The sequence below is a fragment of the Somniosus microcephalus genome, chromosome 3, assembly GCF_052327205.1.
Source record: "Somniosus microcephalus isolate GS21.2 chromosome 3, FLI_Smic_1.0, whole genome shotgun sequence".
Classification (NCBI taxonomy): domain Eukaryota; kingdom Metazoa; phylum Chordata; class Chondrichthyes; order Squaliformes; family Somniosidae; genus Somniosus; species Somniosus microcephalus.
In genome coordinates this window covers 35,007,182-35,028,571 of record NC_140989.1, presented here as the reverse complement: position 1 = coordinate 35,028,571, position 21,390 = coordinate 35,007,182, and the positions used below count along the sequence as shown (strand labels likewise).

At 44.8% G+C, this 21,390-nt stretch overlaps 1 protein-coding gene across 2 annotated transcripts in view; it reads right to left on the bottom strand.

The window, feature by feature from the left end:
• Positions 1-21,390, bottom strand: part of LOC147120970 (proton-coupled folate transporter) — a 125,692-nt gene that overhangs the window by 64,291 nt on the left and 40,011 nt on the right. The window contains exon 4 of one of the 2 annotated variants that reach the window (XM_085980064.1): positions 549-7,184. The exons of the other annotated variant lie outside the window; for it this stretch is intronic. Coding sequence (XP_085836190.1) covers positions 7,179-7,184 — 6 coding nt within the window. The 3' untranslated portion in view covers positions 549-7,178. Of the gene's footprint in view, positions 1-548; positions 7,185-21,390 lie in introns of those variants that run through there. 2 annotated transcript variants of the gene reach the window in all.

Genomic DNA, 21,390 nt, shown 5'->3' with positions numbered 1-21,390 from the left:
CTGAATATCGAATACCCCTGGATGTTGAGTTCCCAGTCTTGGCCATCCTTGAGCCACGTTTCCGTAATCCCAACCAAATCATATTCGTTTACCTCTATTTGCGCAGCCAATTCGTCCACCTTATTACAAATGCTCCTCGCATTAAGACACAAAGCCTTCAGGCTTGTTTTTTTAACGCTCTTAGACCTATTAGAGTTATTATTTACTGTGGCCACGTTTGATTTAAACCGTTGATTTCTCTGACTGCCACTTTTGTTTTTCTCCTTCCTATCTTTTGCTTTTATCCCTGTTTCCCTTTCCTCTGTCTCCCTGCGCAGGTTCCCAACCCCCTGCCATTTTAGTTTAAACCCCCCCGAACATTGCTAGCAAACCTCCCCGCAAGGATATTTGTCCCGCTCTGGTTCAGGTGCAACCCGTCCGACTTGTACAAGTCCCACCTTTCCCAGAAGCAGGCCCAGTGATCCAGGAAACTAAAGCCCTCCCTCCTGCACCAACTCTTTAGCCACGCATTCATCTGCTCTATCCTCCTATTCCTATACTCACTAGCACATGGCACCGGGAGTAATCCAGAGATTACAACCTTTGAGGTCCTGCTCTTTAATCTGCTACCTAGCTCCCTAAATTCTTGCTGCAGGACCTCATCCCTCTTCCTACCCATGTCATTGGTCCCAATGTGAACCACGACCTCTGACTGTTCACTCTCCCCCTTCAGAATGCCCTGCAGCTGTTCAGTGACATCCTGGACCCTGGCACCAGGGAGGCAACAAACCATCCTGGAGTCACGTCTACAGAAACGCCTATCTGTACCCCTTACGATAGAATCCCCTACCACTATTGCTCTCCCACTCTTTTTCCTCCCTTCCTGAGCAGCAGAAGATATTAGGATAGGTGACCAAAAGCTTGATCAAAGAGGTAGGTTTTAAAGAACGTCTTAAACGGAGGAGAGAAGAGACAGGGAAGCTGAGGGAGGGAATCCCAGAGTTTAGGGCCTAGGCAGCTGAAGGCATGGCCGCCAATGAAGAGGCGAAGAAAATCGGGGATGCGTAAGAGGCCAGAATTGGAAGAGTGCAGAGATCTTGGAGGGTTGTAGGGCTGGAGGTGGTTAGAGATCAGGAAGGGCGAAGCCATGGAGGGATTTGAAAATAAGGATGAGAATTTTTTTTTTAAATATATAAATTGAGGCGGTGACGGACCAGAAGCCAATGTAGGTCAGCGAGCACAGGGGTGATAGCTGAACCAGTCTTTCCTCAGGCTATAGAAATGATAATGAGTTTGTTTTTTCCAAATTATTTCAAAATAAGCTGGAGCAGGAATTTTAGAGGCAAGGTCCAATAGGAAAACATTTTTTTTTTTTTTTTTTAATTTGTTTATGGGATGTGGGCGTCGCTGGCAACACCAGCATTTATTGCCCATCCCTAATTGCCCTCGAGAAGGTGGTGGTGAGCCACCTGCTTGAACCGCTGCAGTCCGTGTGGTGAAGATACTCCCACAGTGCTGTTAGGTAGGGAGTTCCAGTATTTTGACCCAGCAACATACTTCTGAGTCAGGATTGTGTGTGACTTGGAGGGGAACTTGGAGGTGGTGGTATTCCCATGCACCTGTTGCCCTTGTCCTTCTAGGTGGAAGAGGTCGCAGGTTTGGGAGGTGTTGCTGAAGAAGCCTTGGTGAGTTGCTGCAGTGCATCTTGTAGATGGTACACACTGCAGCCATGGTACACCGGTGGTGGAGGGAGTGAATGTTTAAGGTGGTGGATGGGGTGCCAATCAAGCGGGCTGCTTTGTCCTGGATGGTGTCGAGCTTCTAGAGTGTTGTTGGAGCTGCACTCATCCAGGCAAGTGGAGAGTATTCCATCACACTCCTTGCTTGTGCCTTGTAAGATGGTGGAAAGGCTTTGGGGAGTCAGGAGGTGAGACACTTGCCATAGAATACCTAGCCTCTGACCTGCAGTGTTGCCACAGTATTTATGTGGCTGGTCCAGTTAAGTTTCTGGTCAATGGTGACCCCCAGGATGTTGTTGGTGGGGAATTCAGCGATGGTAATGACGTTGAATGTGAAGGGGAGGTGGTTAGACTCTCGCTTGTTGGAGATAGTCATTGCCTGGCTTTTCTGTGTCGCGAATGTTACCTGCCACTTATCAGCCCAAGCCTGAACGTCGTCCAGGTCTTGCTGTATGGGGGCATGGGCTGCTTCATTATCTGAGGAGTTGTGAATGGCGCTGAACACTATGCAGTCATCAGTGAACATCCCCATTTCTGACCTTATGTTGGAGAGAAGGTCATTGATGAAGCAGCTGAAGATGGTTGGGCCTAGGACGCTGCCCTGAGGAACTCCTGCAGCGATGTCCTGGGGCTGTGATGATTTTAAGTGCATGTTTTGAAAAGAAGAAAGATGCAGGCAGACAAAGTGATTACAGGACCTGACTTTCTTTTGCTTATAGTGAGAATTCAAAAACAACCATTGTTTACATCAGTGGTATATATTCATTTTCTTTACTGCAATGGATAAAGAAAACACTAATTTTCATTTTCCAACAACAGTGAAAAAAGCAAAGTTTGATTCTAACAGTGTTATCCTTCATCGCACGTCTTCCTGTGTCACACTTCAGTATTATATATGCATAGGTGTGAACCAAGCCATTCAGAAAACAGTAACAAAATTACAACTGGTCAGGTTGGGATTATACAAATGAGAAAGGTAGGAAAGTGGACAGGTGAACAAACTTTCAATGAGGAACTACGAAGGACATATGAATATGAATGAAACACAGCCAGTCAGCAAAAGCTGCCAAGAAAGGAAATAAATTAAATTCATTCCAACAATTTTTTTGAATATATTTTTGGCTGCCATCATGCTTTTTCCACTAAATTGGAGGACTTACAAGCAATAATTATTATTTAAATGTCTTTATTATTTCAATAAGATTTGCAAGAAAATAATTAAAACATAATCGCATTTTCTGTTTTGAGATTCCTGTAAACAATTTGTGCCTACAGTGGTTAGGACCTGGAATGCACTGCCTGACAGGGTGGTGGAGGCAGATTCAATCGTGGCTTTCAAAAGGGAATTGGATAAGTACCTGAAGGAAAAAAATTTGCAGGTCTGCGGGGAAAAGGCAGGGGAGTGGGACTAGCTGAAGTGCTCTTGCAGAGAGCCGGCACGGGCTCGACGGGCCGAATGGCCTCCTTCCGTGCTGTAACCATTCTGTGATTCTACAAGGGAAGCCTGAGTCTTGAGCTTGTGTATGTTCCCAGACCCATCACTGTTAGCTGACGCGACTCGTGCTATCGGTCTACAGCTCCCACCATACACCTGCATCTATTTCTTCCAGAAACTTTTAAGGATTGACAGCAAAGTTGACCCCACTCCTTTCTGCATTCTGGTGCATCAGTGAAAAATTACTGAGAATGCAAAGTTATGCTAAACCGTTATAAATCACTGGTTAGGCCTCAGCTAGAGTACTGTGTCCAAATCTTAGCACCATACCTTAGGAAGGATGACAAGGCCTTGGAGAGGGTGCAGAGGGAGATTTACTACAATGGTACCAGGGAGGAGGGACTTTGGTTATGTGGAGAGACCAGAGAAGCTGGGAATATTCTCCTTAGTGCAGGGAAAGTTAAGGGGAGATTTAATCGAGGTGTTCAAAATCATGAAGGGTTTCGATAGAGTAGATGGGGAGAAACTGTTTCCACTGGCAGGAGGGTCGATCACCAGAGGACACAGATTTAAGATAATTGGCGAAAGAACCAAAGGGGAGAAGAGGAGAATTTTTTTTTTTTTTTTTTTTTTTTTTTTTTTTTTTTAATGCAGCGAGCTTTGATCTGGAATTCACTACCTAAAAGGGTGGTGGAAGCAGATTCAATAGTATCTTTCAAAAGAGAATTGGTATATACTTGAAAAAGAAAAAATTGGCAGTGCTATGGGGAAAGAGCAGGGATGTGGGACTGATTGGTAGCTTTCGAAGAGACGACACAGGCATAATGGGCCGAATGGCCTCCTTCTGTGCTGTAAGAATCAGAGAATCATCTATAAAACCAGGGACGTCAATTTCTGGAGAATTAAGCAAAACAAACCTTCTTCAGCGTGTATCCTTTAACATGGTTGGCCACATCATCATTCTCCTCCATTGTCCAGCTAAGAGGGACTGCCTTTGCCTGGTCCCACTTTTACCTATCCAGGCATAGCTAGGGAATCTCCTGCAATGACTTCTATTCTCATTCCTGCACCATTACCTCTGGAGTCCCTCAAGGATCTATCCTTGGCCCCCTCATTTTTCTCATCTATATGCTGTCCCTCAGAGACATCATCCGAATACATGATGTCAGTTTCCCCATGTACGCCGACGACACCCAGCTCCTACCTCACCACCGCCTTTCTTGATCCCTCCAGTACTGGAGGAGCTGCACTTTCCTCTAATTAAACATTGGGAAGGTTGAAGCCATTGTCTTCAGCCCTTGCCACAAACTCCAGTCCCTCACCACCAATTCCAACTCTCTCCCTGGCCACTGTCTCAAGCTGAACCAAACTGTTCAGAACCTCAGCATCCTATTTGACCTGAAGCGGAGATTCAGACCCCATATCCTCTTCATCACTAAGACTGCTTAATTTCACCTCTACTATCGCTCGTCTCTGCCCCTGCCTCAGCCCATCTGCTGCTGAAACCCTCATCCATGGCTTTGTTACCTCGAGACTTGACTATTCCAATGCTCTCCTGGCCAGCCTCCCATCTTGCACCCTCCATAAACTTAAGCTCAACAAAACACTGCTGTCCGTATTCTAATCCACACTAAGCCCTATTCACCCATGATCCTGGTCCATGAATGCCTCAATGATCCTGGTCCATGAACGTCTCAACTTTACCTCATCCTCGTGTTCAAATCCCTCACCCTTCTCTATCTCTGGAACTTTCACAAGCCATACACAACCCTCCTAGGGTTCCTCAGACCCTAGACTTTTGTGCATTCCCCCACTCCCTTCGTCCCAACATTGGTGGCCACGCCTCCAGCCATCTAGGCCCCAAGTTCTACAAATCCCTCCCTAAATCTTTCCATCTCTCCGCCTGTCCCTCCTTTTAGACCCTCCGTAAAACCTACCTCTTTGGTCAAGCTTTTAGTCACCTGTCCATATATCTACTTCTTTGGCTTGGCGTCAATGTATGTCTTATTATGCTCCTGTGAAGCACCTTAGGATGTTTTCCTATGTTAAAGATGCTATATAAATGCAAGTTGTTGATCTTCATCTGACAAAAAGGATATTGAAGCACTGGAGAGAGTGCAGAAAAGATATACAAGGATTGAGAGGAATCCAGAAATGACTGAGCAGGCTGGGGTTCTTTTCTCTGGAAAGGAGAAGACCACGAGAAGACCTGATATAGGTCTTTAAATTTACGAAAGGGTGCGATAGGGTGGATGTGGAGAAACTCTGGGTGGCTCCAGAATAATACAGCATTAATACAAGAGAGTCGCCAACATCAAATAACTAATTTAGGAGGAATTTCTTTACACAGACAGAGAGTGGTTAAAACATGGAATTCACTGCTACATGGAGTGGAGGGACTTCCGACTGGGAGGAGGGGAGCCGAGCATGGCGGCCAGAGGCCGAACCGTGAGAGGGAGAAGCAGGCCCCAGGCCGTCGGACCGTGGAGCCGGCGATGGTGAGGAGGAGGCCGCGGCGACCGGAGCATTCACATCCCGACGATGTGTTAGGCGAGTCGAGCGGAGGCAGCGCAGCGCAACGAGCAGCAGCAGCAGCCACGACGACCCGCTGCAGCACGTCGGCCGGCAGCTCCATGGCGGGAAGCTCGCAGTCCGATTGGGAGGAGGGGAGCCGGGCATGGCGGCCAGAGGTCGGATTGTGAGCGGGAGAAGCAGGCCAGCACTTGGAGCTGGCAACAGTGAGGAGGAGGCCGCGGTGACGAGGAGGACGGAGCGGCTGAGGGACATCGTGCTCCCACTGCCACTGGAAGCCATTGTATTGACTTTCTGAACACGGCACTGTAAGAATAGCTGACGTGTCCCAACGGGGAGTAAGCATTCCATTGTAATTGTACTTGTACTGGTTACATATGGCAAATAAAATTGAATTGGAGTGGATTACTAGTGAAGCAGATAGCTTTTAACAAGAGGCTTGAAGCATACACAAGGGATGAGAGAATAGGGGCAGGGTGGTAAGAAGTAAGTAGACTAGGAGAAGGCTCATGTAGACCATAAACAGAATAAAACAACTGGCTTGAATGGCCTGTTTCTGTGCTCTCGATTCTATATAATTCTATGCAATTTAATGTTTCAGTTCCTTTGCGGCATTGATGTGATCCTGAATGTGCTACTTAAAGGAGGCAGCAAGGGAGGTTGAGGGGTGTCTTTATGGGTGGGCAGGAGAGAAAGAGAAAAAAAATACATGGATTGATTCCACATCTCCCAGCAGCCAGCAAAGAGCTATCCTGGCAGCAAGCTGGGAGCAGGTTAAACACCTGGGTGGCCCTGGGGGGGGGGGGGGGGGGGAGGCTGATCAGAGGGATACTTATCCATTTATTATTTTTATTTAAAAAGTATCAGACACTCAAAATATAAAAAATAAAAATCCTTCTTATACATTATGGATGTTGCCACTTGATTTGCAATTCGAATACTGAATACTTCTGCGAGTGAAAGTACTCTGAGTGAAAGTACAAGTGCTGGGTTTAAAAAAAAACAATCCATTAAATGATTCCTGAAGTGCATAAGTTATGCAGCAGTGTAGTTTAAGTCAAAGCAGATTTTGTACTGTGTATATGTCTGAATTTTCTTGGTTTTCATCACATCACAAAGAATCAATGAAAACATTTCTCCATCACTGGTACCAGTAGTTTTGAACTCTTGGGGGGTGGGGAGAGATCATTTTTGACGCAAGTTTTTTTCTCCCCATTAAACTCCTATTTAAAGCACATTTCACTAAACCACTGTAAAAGTCATAAATATCTACATGTGGTTTTGCCTGTACTTTTAATTTGTTCTTTATTCAATATGCTATTAAACTTCGACAAATAAGCTTTAAAAACTAGGAAGATTAATGACTGGAACAATGGATTTTCAATCATTCAGAAGGGTGGACCCACTGAAATCAGTTACTCTTTTGCTTCATCATCAAAAACAGGCATTGGCTAATCTATCCGATAGCAATTCCATTTTCAGTGTCGTGGTCTTCACTTCTAAAAAAAATTTGCCTGGGTCAGCTTATTTAAATGCGAGGACTCCAGATTAACATCAACTTGTTGCTCCAAGAAACTAACTAAAGTAGAATCATAGAATGATAGGCCATTCGGCCCATCATGTCTGTGCCGGCTCTTTGCTAGAGCTATCCAATTAGTCCCATTCCCTTTTCCCCATAGCCCTGTAAATGTTCTCCTTTCATGTATTTATCCAATTCTCTTTTGAAAGTTACTATTGAATCTGCTCGCCGACAGTGCATTCCAGATCATAACAAATCGTGGTATTAAAAAAAAATGTTTCCTCATGTCGCCTCTGGTCCTTTTACTGATTACGTTGAATCTGTGCGCTCTGGTTATTGACCCTTCTGCCACTGGAAACAGTTTCTCCTTATTTACTCACTCAAAACACTTCATGATTTTGAACACCGCTATCAAATCTCCTCTTAACCTTCCCTGCTCCAAGGAGAACAACCCCAGCTTCTCCAATCTCTCCACATAACTGAAGTCCCTGATCCCCGTTACCATTCTGGTAAATCTCTTCTGCACCCTCTCTAAGGCCTTGATATCCTTCCTACAGTCGGGTGCGCAGAATTGAACACAATACTCCAGCTGAGGCCTAACCAGGTTTTTTTTGGGAGTTCTTTGAGGATGTAACTAATGAAGTAGACAAAGGGTAGATGTGGTGTATTTGGATTTTCAGAAGGCCTTTGATAAGGTTCTACACAAGAGGTTGGTGAACAAAATTAGGGCACATGGAATTGGGGGTAATATACTAGCATGGATTGAGAATTGGTTAACAGACAAAAACAAAGAGTAGGGGTAAACAGGTCTTTTTCAGGATGGCAGGCTGTGACTAGTGGGGTACCGCAAGGATCGGTGCTTGGGCCCCAGCTATTCACAATCTATATCAAATGATTTGGATGAGGGGACTAAATGTAACATTTCCAATTTGCTGATGGCACAAAGCTAGGTGGCAGTGTCAGTTGCGAAGGGGATGTGAAGAGGCTTCAAGGGGATCTCGACAGGCTTAGTGAGTGGGCGAGAACATGGCAGATGGATTATAATGTGGATAAATGTGAAGCTATCCACTTTGGTAGAAAAAACAGAAAGGCAGAGTATTTCCTAAATGGTGAAAGATTGGGGAATGCAGATGCTCAAAGGGACCTGGGTGTCCTTGTATATGAGTCACTGAAAGTGCATGTGCAGCAAGCCATTAGGAAGGCAAATGGTATGCTGGCCTTCATTACAAGAGGATTTGAGTACAGGAGTAAAGCAGTCTTACTCCAATTATATAGGGCCTTGGTGAGACCACACCTGGAGTATTGTGTACATTTTTGGTCTCCTTACCTAAGGAAGGATATACTTGCCATAGAGGGAGTGCAACGAAGGTTCACGAGATTGATTCCTGGGATGACGGGGCTGTCATATGAGAAGAGATTGAGTAAACTAGGCCTGTATTCTCTTGAATTCAGAAGAATGAGAGGGGATCTCATTGAAGCATACAAAATTATTACAGGGCTTGATAGGGTGGATGCTGGGAGAATGTTTCCCTTGGCTGGGGAGTCTAGAAACAGGGACCACAGCCTCAGGATAAAGGGTAGGCCGCTCAGGACTGAGATGAGAAGACATTTCTTCACACAGAGGGTGGTGAATCTTTGGAATTCTCTACCCCAGAGGGCTGTGGAGGCTCAGTCATTGGGTATATTCAAAACAGAAGTCGATAGATTTCTGACTAGTAAAGGCATCAAGGGATATGGCGATAGGGCCGGTGAATGGAGTTGAGGCAGAAGATCAGCCATGATCTCACTGAATGGCGGAGCAGGCTCGAAGGGCCGAATGGCCTACTCCTGCTTCTATTTCTTATGTTCTTATGTTCTTACTTCGCAAAACCCTTCTTTGCACTGTTTTCAATAAACTTTCAACAGGTTTTTATTTTTAAAAGGTGTTATGCGACCTAGCATGTTTACCAGGCTGTGTCAGCACCCTGCCATTCCTGCAGGTCAGCTGAACACACACATACCTGAAAACCTAGAAGAATTCATGCTTGCAGCCCAGCAGACTCTTAAGCTACACGCCTCAGGAATCTAACTGGAAACATACACGGTAAGTGGGATTTTGTTATTTTTGGATTCATATTTAACTAATGGGAGATTGATATTTCGTACCAGTTGTGGGCATTTCCCTTCTGTTTTTGCTACATTTAATTCCACTGATCCTGCAATGTTTGCAGATCACAGAGGCCACAATAAGGGTGGATTTCTCCAAACGCACACACCCAGCTGTCAAGATTGGTTTGAAGAATGTAGAAATGAGCTGGACAGATTAGTAAACTTTCACATTTTCACTTGCCAATTTAAGAAACTAATATAACTCTGAAAGAGTAAGGTGAGGGGGTGGGGTGGGGCAGGCTTTATGTCTTAGTTTTCTGCAATTGGTATTATTGTAATTCTTGAAATATAGCTTGGTGGCAAACAAAAGTCCCTGAAAGTACATTTCTGATACTAATAACAGGTTAGTTTGCAATTCTTCACTCTGATCTTTTAGCAAAAGCATTAGCTCATTTCTTTTACCCAGGTTAACATCTCTTAAAATAGTGTGGAAGGGAATTTCAGACAAAAATGTTAGAATATTCATACCCGATTAAGTCCCACATAAGAGACTGTTAACTAAGGTAGAAGCCTTCTATACACAAAGGGTGGTAGAAGTTCGGAACTCTCTTCCGTAAACGGCAATTGATGCTAGATCAATTGTTAATTTTAAATCGTAGCTTAATAGCTTTCTGTTAACCAAAGGTATCAAGGGATAATGGCCAAAGGCGGGTATATGGAATTAGGTCATAGATGAGCCATGATCTCATTGAATGGCGGAGCAGGCTCGAGGGGCTGAATGGCCTACTCCTGTTCCTATGTTCCTATCCAACAATGACATTTCAGAGACAGAGAGGATCTATGTAGAAAGAAGCACTTGTTTATTGCTGCCTCATCACTTGTTTATTTCTGCTTTGTCCCTTCAAAATAAAATGCAACATGATCCGTCAAAGCCTTCCCAGAATTTACAAGGCTCAGGTCAGGAGCATGATGGAATACTCAATGTTCCCTGTAATTTTATTTTCCATGCGCGTGCCCTTTAACTGGCTGCACGGCCCATTCAAATCTTCTCACATGTGTGGTTATTCCCATTAAAAAGCCAGTGAGCAGCCTGCACGGGACCTCCAGACTGCTGCGTGGTCACTTAACGGGAACAATGCTCACCTGGATGGGGATAACTGCATTGCTCAAGAAGCTCAGCACAATCCTGGACAAATCCGTCTACCTGATCAGTGCTCCTGCCACTGAACTCAATATCCACGTGTTCACCAACACACTGTGGCTGCTGTACATAGCATCTATATGATTCGGTACAGCAACTTGCCCAGCTTACACTGACAGCGCCTCCCAGCCCTGCAATATCTACTACCATGAAGGTCAAGAGCAGCAATGTCATGGGAACACCATCATCTGCATGCTTCCCTCCAAGTCACACACCGTCCTGGTTTTTGTATACACACCATTGGCTTTTCATCACCAGTGGGTCAAAATCTTAGAATTCCTGAAAACGCCATCACTAGATCACCATAAGCACAAGAACTGCAGCGGTTCAAGGCGGCGGCCTACCACAACTTTCAGAGGATAACTAGGGATGAGCAATAAATGTGGCCTTGCTAGAGTCGACCATATACCAGGAACAAACAAAAACAAAGTACACAAATACACAACTCCTCTGCCTAAAGTTGGTACAATAGTATTGTAAACAATTGGAAAACAATGCAGCACAATTACTTGTGTTGATTGCACCACCACCGCCCCCACCCACCCCCACTAGTGTGGGGATGTTGGTGAAAATCGTAGTGCTCTTGCCAATTCCCCAACTATAAATCAACAAACATAACACAGAACAGAGATTGAACCTGAAACCTACTTGGTTTATGTGGCACAGTAAAATATTGCATGGTTCATCTTCCCCACAGAACCATCTGAGGAGCACCTAATGGATTCTTAATGATAGCAACTTAACTCAGTAAGGAAATCTTAGAATAGGAGTTCAATTGATGAAAAATACCACCAATCGTGTATATCAGGAAATATTCCACAGAAATGTAGTCAGAGTTAATGTCTTGGATAAACTCAAACAGTGGCCTGTCACTATAACATCCTTCACTATAAAACTACTACTTCTCAGATCGCAATGTTTTCCTTTGATCTGTATCCATTACAGCTGCTACTGCTCCTCCTTCCCTGCTACCTTGTTTAGTCTTGGGAAAAAAAAGACATTAGATTTTATGAAATTCAATCATTTTCCGGTTGGGTTGTGAAGCCATCCTATTTATACTTTGGATAATTTCTTAAGCCAACAGATGTGGGTGGAGTATAACCAAAGAAAAGTTTGCTGTTCCCACCCTTGCCTTACCCTCTCAGGGTAGATTTCCCCCCAGGTATCAGCTTTGGCGCAGTGGTAGCACCCTCATCGGAGCCAGAAGATCATAGGTTCAAGCATCACTAAAGAGATTTCAGCACAGGCTGGCAATTCAGTGCAATACTGAGGGAGTGCTGCACTGTCAGAGGTGCCATCTTTCAGGCAAGACATTAAACATAGGAACAGGATTAGGCCATTTAGCCCCTCAAGCCTGTTATGCCATTAAATTAGATTATGGCTGATCTGTGACCCAACTCCATATACCCGTCTTTGCCCCATATCATTTAATACCTTTGGTTAACAGAAATCTATCAATCTCAGATTTAAAATTAACAACTAACCTATCATGTGGTGCCCAGAACTGAACACAGTACTCCAGGTGTGGTCTAACCAGGGCTTTGTATAGCTGTAGCATGACTTCTAACCCCTTGTATTCTAGTCCTCTAGATATAAAGGCCAGCATTCTATTAGCCTTTTTGATTATTTTTTGTAACCGTCCATGACATTTTAATGATCTATGTACATAGACCCCCAAGTCTCTTTGGACCTCCACTGCTTCTAGTTTTTCACCATTTATCTCACACTTGCCTAAATTGAAATCCATTTGCCACAGTTTTGCCCACTTAATCTATTAATATCTTTGTAATTTAATGCTTCCATCTACACTGCTTACATTGTCGCCTATCTTTTTGTCATTAGCAAACGTGGATATGTGGCTCTCTATCCCGTCATTTAAGTCGTAATAAATACACAGTGAATAGTTGAGGCCCCAACACAGAACCCTGTGGGACACCACTAGTCACTTCCTGCCAATTAGAGTACCTGCCCATTATCCCTACTCTCTGCCTGCTGCCGTTCAGCCAATCTCCTAACCAGGTCAAAAATTTGCCCTCAATTACATGAGCTTCAACTTTAGCTAACAGTCTCTTTATGAGGGATTTTATTGAATGTCTTCCGGAATTCATATCAATAACATCCATAGACATTCCCCTGTTCACTACTTTAGTCACTTCTTCTAAAAAAAATTCAATCAGGCATGACCTACCTTTTACAAATCCAAGCTGGCTCTCTTTGATCAGCTGAAAATTTTCATGGTGTTCAGTCACTCCATTCTTAATTATAAACTCCAGTAATTTCCCAACAATAGATGTTAGGCTAAATGGTCTATAATCCCCTGGTTTCCCTCTCACCTTTCTTAAATAGCGGAGTGACATGTGCAATTTTCCAATCTAAAGGAACGCTTCATGAAATCAAGAGAACATTGGAAGATCATAGTTGGGGCATCTGCAATGTGCTCACCTACTTCCTTTAAAACCCTGGGATGAAAACCACTGGGCCCTGGGGATTTGTCACTTGAAAGCCTCAAAGCCGCATCTGCCTTCTCAGGTGGGTGCAAGATATACCACGGCACCATTGAGAGAAGGACATGTGAATTCTCCCGGTGACCTGGCCAATATTTATTCCTCAGCCAACATCACTAAAATAGATTATCTAGTCATTTATCTTATTGCTGGTTGTGGGACATTGCTGTGTGTAAATTGACTGCCGTGTTTCCTTACGTTACAAAAGGGACTACACTTCAAAGGCTACTTCATTGGTTGTGAAGCATTTTGGGACATCCAGAGGTCATGAAAGATGCTATATAAATGCAAGTTCTTGGTGATAAATGGGTAGGAATGTAAGACGCTTGTTAATTTTCTTGGTTTATCTACAACTCTCAATCATGCCAATTCCTGCGGTGACACAATTCCACATGTGCAGTCACCCTCTGCTACCTTACCAGACTAGCCATTCTTCATTGGAGAGTCTGGACTATTAAGAAGGGAAGGCATCAAATACAGGAAAAAGCAACGGGAACAAAAAACATGCAAACTGCTGAATTATCATAAAACCCAACTAACATCATTCAGCAGCCCTACCCGGTCAGGCCTAAATGTGACTCTAGTCCCACACTATGTGGTTGGCTCTCAATGCCTTCAGGACAACTATGGATGGGCCATAAATACTGCCTAGACACTGTGTTGCCCACATACCAAGAAGAATACACAGACCCCCACCACTTGCAGCAAGGGTCACTGGATAGCAATCAGAAGTGAGCACACTGGCTCATTTCCCCCACCTAGTGTTTCAGGGCACTGGTCCAAATGTAGCTCCCCTACTGTAATGTGTATGAGCATCCTCAGTTTGCTCTGGCCTAGTAAAGCAAGCACATGCACTAGCAACTTATCGTGTCTCTGTCCTTCATTTGTTCTACCCACATATATTACATTTTGGGACGAGGATGGGATCCCAAAGTCATTTTTAGGGATCATGGAAAGACACAGGGCTGGATTTTATCAATGGAGGCGTGTAGGAGGCGGGACTCCCACTTTTGGGGTTGTAGTCCCGCCTCCATTGAGCTGTGGCCAACCCACTCGATTTTCCCTTGATTGACCTTGTTGAGCCCACCCAGCGGGCTCAGCAGGCCAATTAAGGGCCACCCAGCAACAGGTGACGTCACAGATTGACATTTCATCTGTCAAAATCTTTTGACAGATGAAATATCAGCGTTTAACAGCTCTTTGAAGCTGTCAAACACTGACAATCTGTATTCTAAGTTAATTCCTTCCTCTCAGGCTGATTTAGAGATCTCTCCAGAACAGAAAGCAGAGGCTGCACATTTTGACAGCTCGCGGCCATTCTGCTTTCTGTGCCGGTGAGATGAGGGACTCCCGAGACCTGAAGGAAGGAAGGCTGCATTATTAAGTAAAGGTAAGTAAAACTTACTTAAACACTTTACACACACCAAACACACTTACCTCTGCACTCATGCACCCATTACTCACCTGAACACCGGACATCTTGAACCCTCCAAGCCCTTCAGCCCGACGGGCCGCCTCGCTAACTCGGCGTGGTTTGGAGCCGTCGGGAAGCCCACACTTCGGGATAAAAATAGGGATTAGGCTAAAAACTGCCTGTTAACTACCTGTTAACAGGCACTAATCCCCTTCCCGCCTCGGGGAGGCGGCTCCCAGCACAGGTCGGGTACCCGCCTCCTGTGAAATGGGCATGGAGGCGGGTTGGGGGCAGGATGGGTTCGTGCCCCCCGATTTCACGATTTTAACCCCCACATGCCTCCAATCCCACCTCAACGGGCCGATGAAATTCACGCCCACAGTGTTCAACCTTCGAGTGGACAAGTTTAAGGTGAATTTGTGACACCTAAACTGAATTTGAGATGTTTTACTGTTAATGATCATGCAGAATTGTCTGTGCTTCACCTTCGTGTGCAACAGCGGTGTTTATTTTCACAGGTACACAGGTAGCGTGCGGAGTCACTGTTCGACCGGATCAGGACAATCATGGTTGCACCTATGTGATTCATTGGAAGTCTCGGCATGTATGACTGAGCTTGCAAACCATTCAGTTCTTACATTGAGCGGCTGGAGATTTTTTTTTTTTTTTTTTTTTTTTTTTTAGGGACAATAACATTATTGAGACCGAAGGTGTGGATGAGAATGTTCAAGCATTAAATAAAGTAATTTGTGAATGGAAAAAAGCAATTTCTCTAACAGGCATGGGGCCAGATGTCTACGAAACACTGACAAACCTACTCGCGTCAGGGAAAGCGAAGGATGCATCGTTTGAAGACATTGTCGAGCAACTTGGACAAAGCAGCTGAATTCCAGAGGTGAGGCGAGAGTGACTGCCCTAGACATCAAGGCAACATTTGACCGAGTGTGGCATCAGGGAGCCCTAATAAATTTAAGTCAATGGGAATAGGGGGGGGGAAAACTCTCCACTGGCTGGAGTAAAACCTCGCATAAAGGAAGGTGGCTGTGGTGGTTGAAGGTCAATCATCACATGCCCAGGACATCACTACAGGAGTTCCTCAGGGCAGTGTCCTAGGCCCAACTATCTTCAGCTGCTTCATCAACGACCTTCCCTCCAGCATAAGGTCAGAAATGGGGATGTTCGCTGATGACTGCACAGTGTTCGGCGCCATTCACAACTCCTCAGATAATGAAGCAGTTCATGCCCACATGCAACAAGACCTGGACGATGTTCAGGCTTGGGCTGATAAGTGGCAGATAGCATTCGCACCACACAAGTGCCAACAAGCGAGAGTCTAACCACCGCCCCTTGACATTCAATGGCATTACCATCACCGAATCCCCCACCATCAACATCGACCAGGAACTTAACTGGACCAGCCACATAAATACTGTGGCAACAAGAGCAGGTCAGAGGCTATATATTCTTCGGCGACTGTCTCACCTCCTGACTCACCAAAGCCTTTCCACCATCTACAAGGCACAAGTAAGGAGTGTAATGGAATACTCTCCACTTGCCTGGATGAGTGCAGCTCCAACAACACTCAAGAAGCTTGATGCCATCCAGGACTTGCTTGATTGGCACCCCATCCACCACCTTAAACATTCACTCCCTCCACCACTGGTGTACCGTGGCTGCAGTGTCCACCATCTACAAGATGCACTGCAGCAACTCGCCAAGGCTTCTTTGGTAGCACCTCCCAAACCCGTGACCTCTTCCACCTAGAAGGACAAGGGCAGCAGGTGCATGGGAACACCACCACCTCCAAGTTCCCCTCCAAATCACACATCATCCCGACTTAGAAGTATATCGCCGATCCTTCAGCGTCGCTGGGTCAAAATCCTCACGGACTGCAGCGGTTCAAGGCGGTGGCTCACCACCACCTTCTCAAGGGCAATTAGGGACGGGTAATAAATGCTGGCTTTGCCAGCGACGCCCACATCTCATAAAAACAAATTTTAAAAAACTTAAGGACCATTTCGACCCAAAGCCGTTAGCTTCTGAGTGCTATAAGTTTGGTACCAGAAACCAAAAACAAAGTGAAACCATCAGTGAGTACATTGTAGCTTTTAAGAACCTACAGTCACAAAGCCACTGGGAAACATAAAGCTGTGAGACCGAGTCAAAAGCATGTTGAAGAGAGCAGTTCAGTGAATTGTTATTGCTGCAATGGAAATCACTCACCACAGTCCTGCCAATACAGAAATGCAAAGTGTTTCACTGCCAGAAGCAAGGCCATATTTCAACAGCTTGCAGAGCTAGATCTAAAGCAGGAAGTAAGAACCATTCTACTGGCAATGCAAAGCAGCGACAACAAAAACGGAGGAGCTCACAATATTGAAGTGAACACACCAGATGTTGAAGAAGTAGGCAACTCCAGTATCTTTGCCAGTAGCAGCAACGCTTGCAGTCATGAGAAAGACTTCCATTCAGAACTGGAGCAGTACATTGATATGTGTATCGACACAGCGGCAGACTGCTCTATCATGAGTAAGGACACGTATGAGAGAGTAAGTTTAATCAAGTACCACTTACAAAGAGTACCATAGAGTTAAAAACCTACTCCGGGGAAATTCTAGAGACATAAAAATCATAGAATGGTTACAGCACGGAAGGAAGCCATTCGGCCCATCGAGCCCGTGCTGGCCATGTGGCCAAATGGAATGTACATAGAATCATAAAATGGTTACAGCACAGTAGGAGGCCTGTCGAGCCTGTGCCAGCTCTCTCCAAAAGCAATTCAGCTAGTCCCAATCCCCCGCCCTTTCCCCGTAGCCCTGCAAATATTTTTCCTCAGGTACTTATCTAATTTCCTTTTGAAAGCCACAATTGAATCTGCCTCCACCACCCTTTCAGGCAGTGCATTCCAGATCATAACCAGTTGCTGCATAAAAATGTTTTTCCTCATGTCGCCTTTGGATCTTCTGCCAATCATCTTAAATCTGTGTCCTCTGGTTCTCAACCCTTCCGCCAATAGGAACAGTTTCTCTCTATCTACTCTGTCTAGACCCCTCATGGTTTTGAACACATCTATCAAATCTCCTCTCAACCTTCTCTGCTCTAAGGAGAACAACCCCAGCTTCTCCAGTCTATCCACATAACTGAAGTCCCTCATTCCTGGAATCATTCTTGTAAATCTTTTCTGCACCCTCTCTGAGGCCTTCACATCCTTCCTAAAGTGCGGTGCCCAGAATTGGACACAATACTCCAGTTGCGGCTGAACCAGTGTTTTATAAAGGTTCATCTTAACTTCCTTGCTTTTGTACTCTATGGGCTCGAATTTCCAAGCCCCGTGGAGGCGGGGGTGGGGGGAAAATTGCAGAATCGGGTGGCACGAACCCTTCCCGCCTCCATGCCCGTTTCCCAGGAGGCGGGTACCAGACTTGTGCAGGGAGCCACCTCCCCGAGGCGGGAAGGGGATTCGTTCCAATTAACTGCCTGTTAACAGGTAGTTAACAGGCAGTTTTTGGCCTAATCCCTATTTTTAGCCCTGAAGTGTGGGCTGCCTGACGGCGCCAAACTACGCCAAGTTAGTGAGGCGGACCCGTCGGGCTGAAGGGCTTGGAGGGTTCGAGATGTCCGGTGTTCAGGTGAGTGATGGCTGCATGAGTGCAGAGGTAAGTGTGTTTGGTGTGTGTAAAGTGTTTAAATAAGTTTTACTTACCTTTACTTAATAATGCAGCCTTCCTTCCTTCAGGTTTCGGGAGTCCCTCATCTCACCAACACAGAAAGCAGAATGGCCGCGAGCTGTCAAAAGTTGCAGCATTCTGCTTTCTGTTCTGGAGAGATTTGTAACCGAGTCTGTGGAGAAGGACTCAAGTTAGAAGTCAGATTGTCAGTGTTTGACAGCTTCACAGAGCTGTCAAATGCTGATATTTCATCTGTCAAAAGCTCTTGACAGATGAAATGTCAATCCCTGACGTCACCTGTAACCGCTGGGCGGGCTCAACAAGGTCAATCAAGGGGAAATCGCGTGGGTTGGCCACAAATTGATGGAGGTGGGACTACAACTCAAAAAGTGGGAGTCCTGCCTCCATCACATCCCCATTGACAAAATCCAGCCCTATGTCTTTATTTACAAAGCCCAGGAGCCTGTATGCTTTTTTAACCGCTTTCTCAACCTGCCCTGCCACCTTCAACGATTTGTGCACATATACCCCAGGTCTCTTTGTTGATGCACCCACTTTAGAATTGTATCCTTTAGTTTGTTGCCTCCCCTCGTTCTTCCTACCAAAATGTATCACTTCGCACTTTTCTGCATTAAACTTCAACTGCCGCATGTCCGCCCACCAACCGGTCTTGAAGTCTATCCCTGTCCTCCTCATTGTTCACTATACTTCCAAGTTTTGTGTCATCTGCAAATTTTGAAATAGTGCCCTGTACACCTAAGTCCAAGTCATTAATATATATCAAAAAAAGCAGTGGTCCTAGTACCGACCGCTGGGGAACACAACTGTATACCTTCCTCCAGTCCAAAAAACAACCATTCACCACTACTCTGTTTCCTGTCACTTTCGTATTCATACTGCCACCGTCCCTTTTATTCAACAGGCTTCAACTTTGCTGGCAAGTACAGTTCAACACAATGGTCAGTCAGTAAAGCTGCCTATTATTGTAGCGAGCTACAACATTCCAACTCTCATGGGCAAAAACTGGTTGAGAAAGTTGAAACTAGGCTGGAAAAACATCTTCAGTCTAGATGCTTCAAAGCAGCAACTCAACACAATGCATAACAAGTATGAAAGCATGTTCATTGACAATTTTGAGGGCATATCCGCATCAAGTCCAATGCAAAGCCTGTCTATTGTATGGAGGAAGAGCTAGCGAAGCTCAGAGAGAACGGAGTGCTAGTAAAAACTGAAAAGTGAATGGGCTACCCAGATTGTGGTAGTGCTCAAAGCAGACAAAACTGTATGCTTGTACTGTGACTGCAAAGTTACTATCAACCTAGCAGCTAACGATGAACAGTACCCTCTACCTACATTGTAAGATTTGTATGCAGCACTCTCTGGGTCAAAGATTTTCTCCAAGCTTGACCTGTCGCATGCTTACGCTCAGCTGAATGTTGACAAAGAGAGTCAACAGTATCTCACCATCAACACACACAAGGGACTGTACTCATACACCAAGCCGTCATATGATGTAAAATCCTCCCCCCAAATCTTCCAGGCTACGATGGATAACATTTTGCAAGAAGTTCCAAATTGCTAATGCAATCAAGATGATGTGCTGATCGCAACAAGTAGCGAGGAAGAGAATCTAGAACAGTTAGATATAGTGTTTCAAAAGATTGAATGCCCACAATGTCAAACTGAAAAGGAGCAAATGTGCTTTTGTGCAGCCCAAGGTTGTGTACCTTGGTCTGAAAGTTGATGCAAATGGCTTGCAACCAGTTAAGGAAAAGGTTGATGCGGTCATCAATGCTCCAAAGCCACAGAACGTATCTGAATTAAGATCTTTTCTTTGAATGGTCCAGTACTACACGTTTCTTACCCGAGTTAGCGACCATGTTAGCTCCATTGCACGAGCTCAAGAAGAACTGGACAAAACTCAACAGGCAGCTTACGACGCTTGTAAGAGAAGTCTCTCTAGCGACACAAAGTGCGAGATTAAGTTAGCATGTGATGCTTCTAGCTATGGTGTGGGAGCTACGTAATGGATGACAGCCAAGAGAAACCAATCATGTTCACATCGCAAACCCTCACAAAGAGCGAAAGAAACTACGTGCAAATTGAAAAGGAAGCACTCGCCATGGTGTTTGGAATCAAGAAATTCCAACAGCTCCCGATTGGCAGAAAGTTTATCCTGATAACCGATCACAAACCACTCCGAGCAATATTAGGGCCCAAATCTTGCTTCACTGCAATGGCCGCATCAAGAATGCAACATTGGACAGTGTTGTTGTCACAATATGACTACATACACTATTGAATATCGCACTTCAAAGCAAAACGCAATCGCAGATGCCTTGTCCATGTTGCCACATGTTGGGAGTGAAGGTGCGAGTTTCACGCCAGGTGCAGTTGACAAAGACTTTCCCATGAATGCAATGGAGTTGCAGATGAAACTCAAAAGGACTCAGTACTGAAAAGAGTGTATCAAAACACCTTGAATGGATGGACTGATCAGTGTATGGACACAGAATTGAAACCATTCCACACCGTCATACTGAATTTTCTTGTGAACAAGTGGAGAAACAGAGTGGTAGTACCTACTTCTTTGAGAGATAGAATTCTGGCTGAACTTCATACTGAACATCCATGGATCGTCAGTATGAAATCAATTGCAAGAAGCTTTGTTTACTGGCCTGGATTGGACAGTGATCTTAAACCACTTGATCATAAGCACATACATGAGTGACTCAATTCAGATTCAGTAACTGATGTACCAGGTTCAAACAAGTCTGAGATAGAAACAGAATCATCTTTGAGTTTGGAACCAAAACAAAACAGCCCGAAAATTGGTTCAACACCAAAACCTACTTTAAGGAGATCAGGAAGGCTCCGCAAACCTGTTACTAAACTGGATTTGTAGTTTATATGTATTTCATTTAAAAGAAAAAAAGCATGGAGTTTTGTTATGTGGTACATGTTGCTGGGAAAGGTGGGACCATAGTTTTGTTGTATTTGAGAGGAGAATACATACATTTTTTTTTTTTTTTTTTTTATAAAAGGGGGAAAGCAGTGTAATATATTATCACATGGTTTGGTATGAGCATGCTCACTTCGCTCTGGCCTAATAAAGCAACCACATGGACCAGCAACTCATCATGTCTCCGTCCTTCATTTGTTCTACCTGTCATAAATCGCAACTTCTACAAGAAGTAACTCAGGAAGTACTACTGAACGGCCAGCTGAGGGCGCCGTCCGAGTATAAATACTCGGGCGTGGGCCCAACTTGGCCAGAGACAATCTGGAAACAGGAAGCTAGTGACTACTAA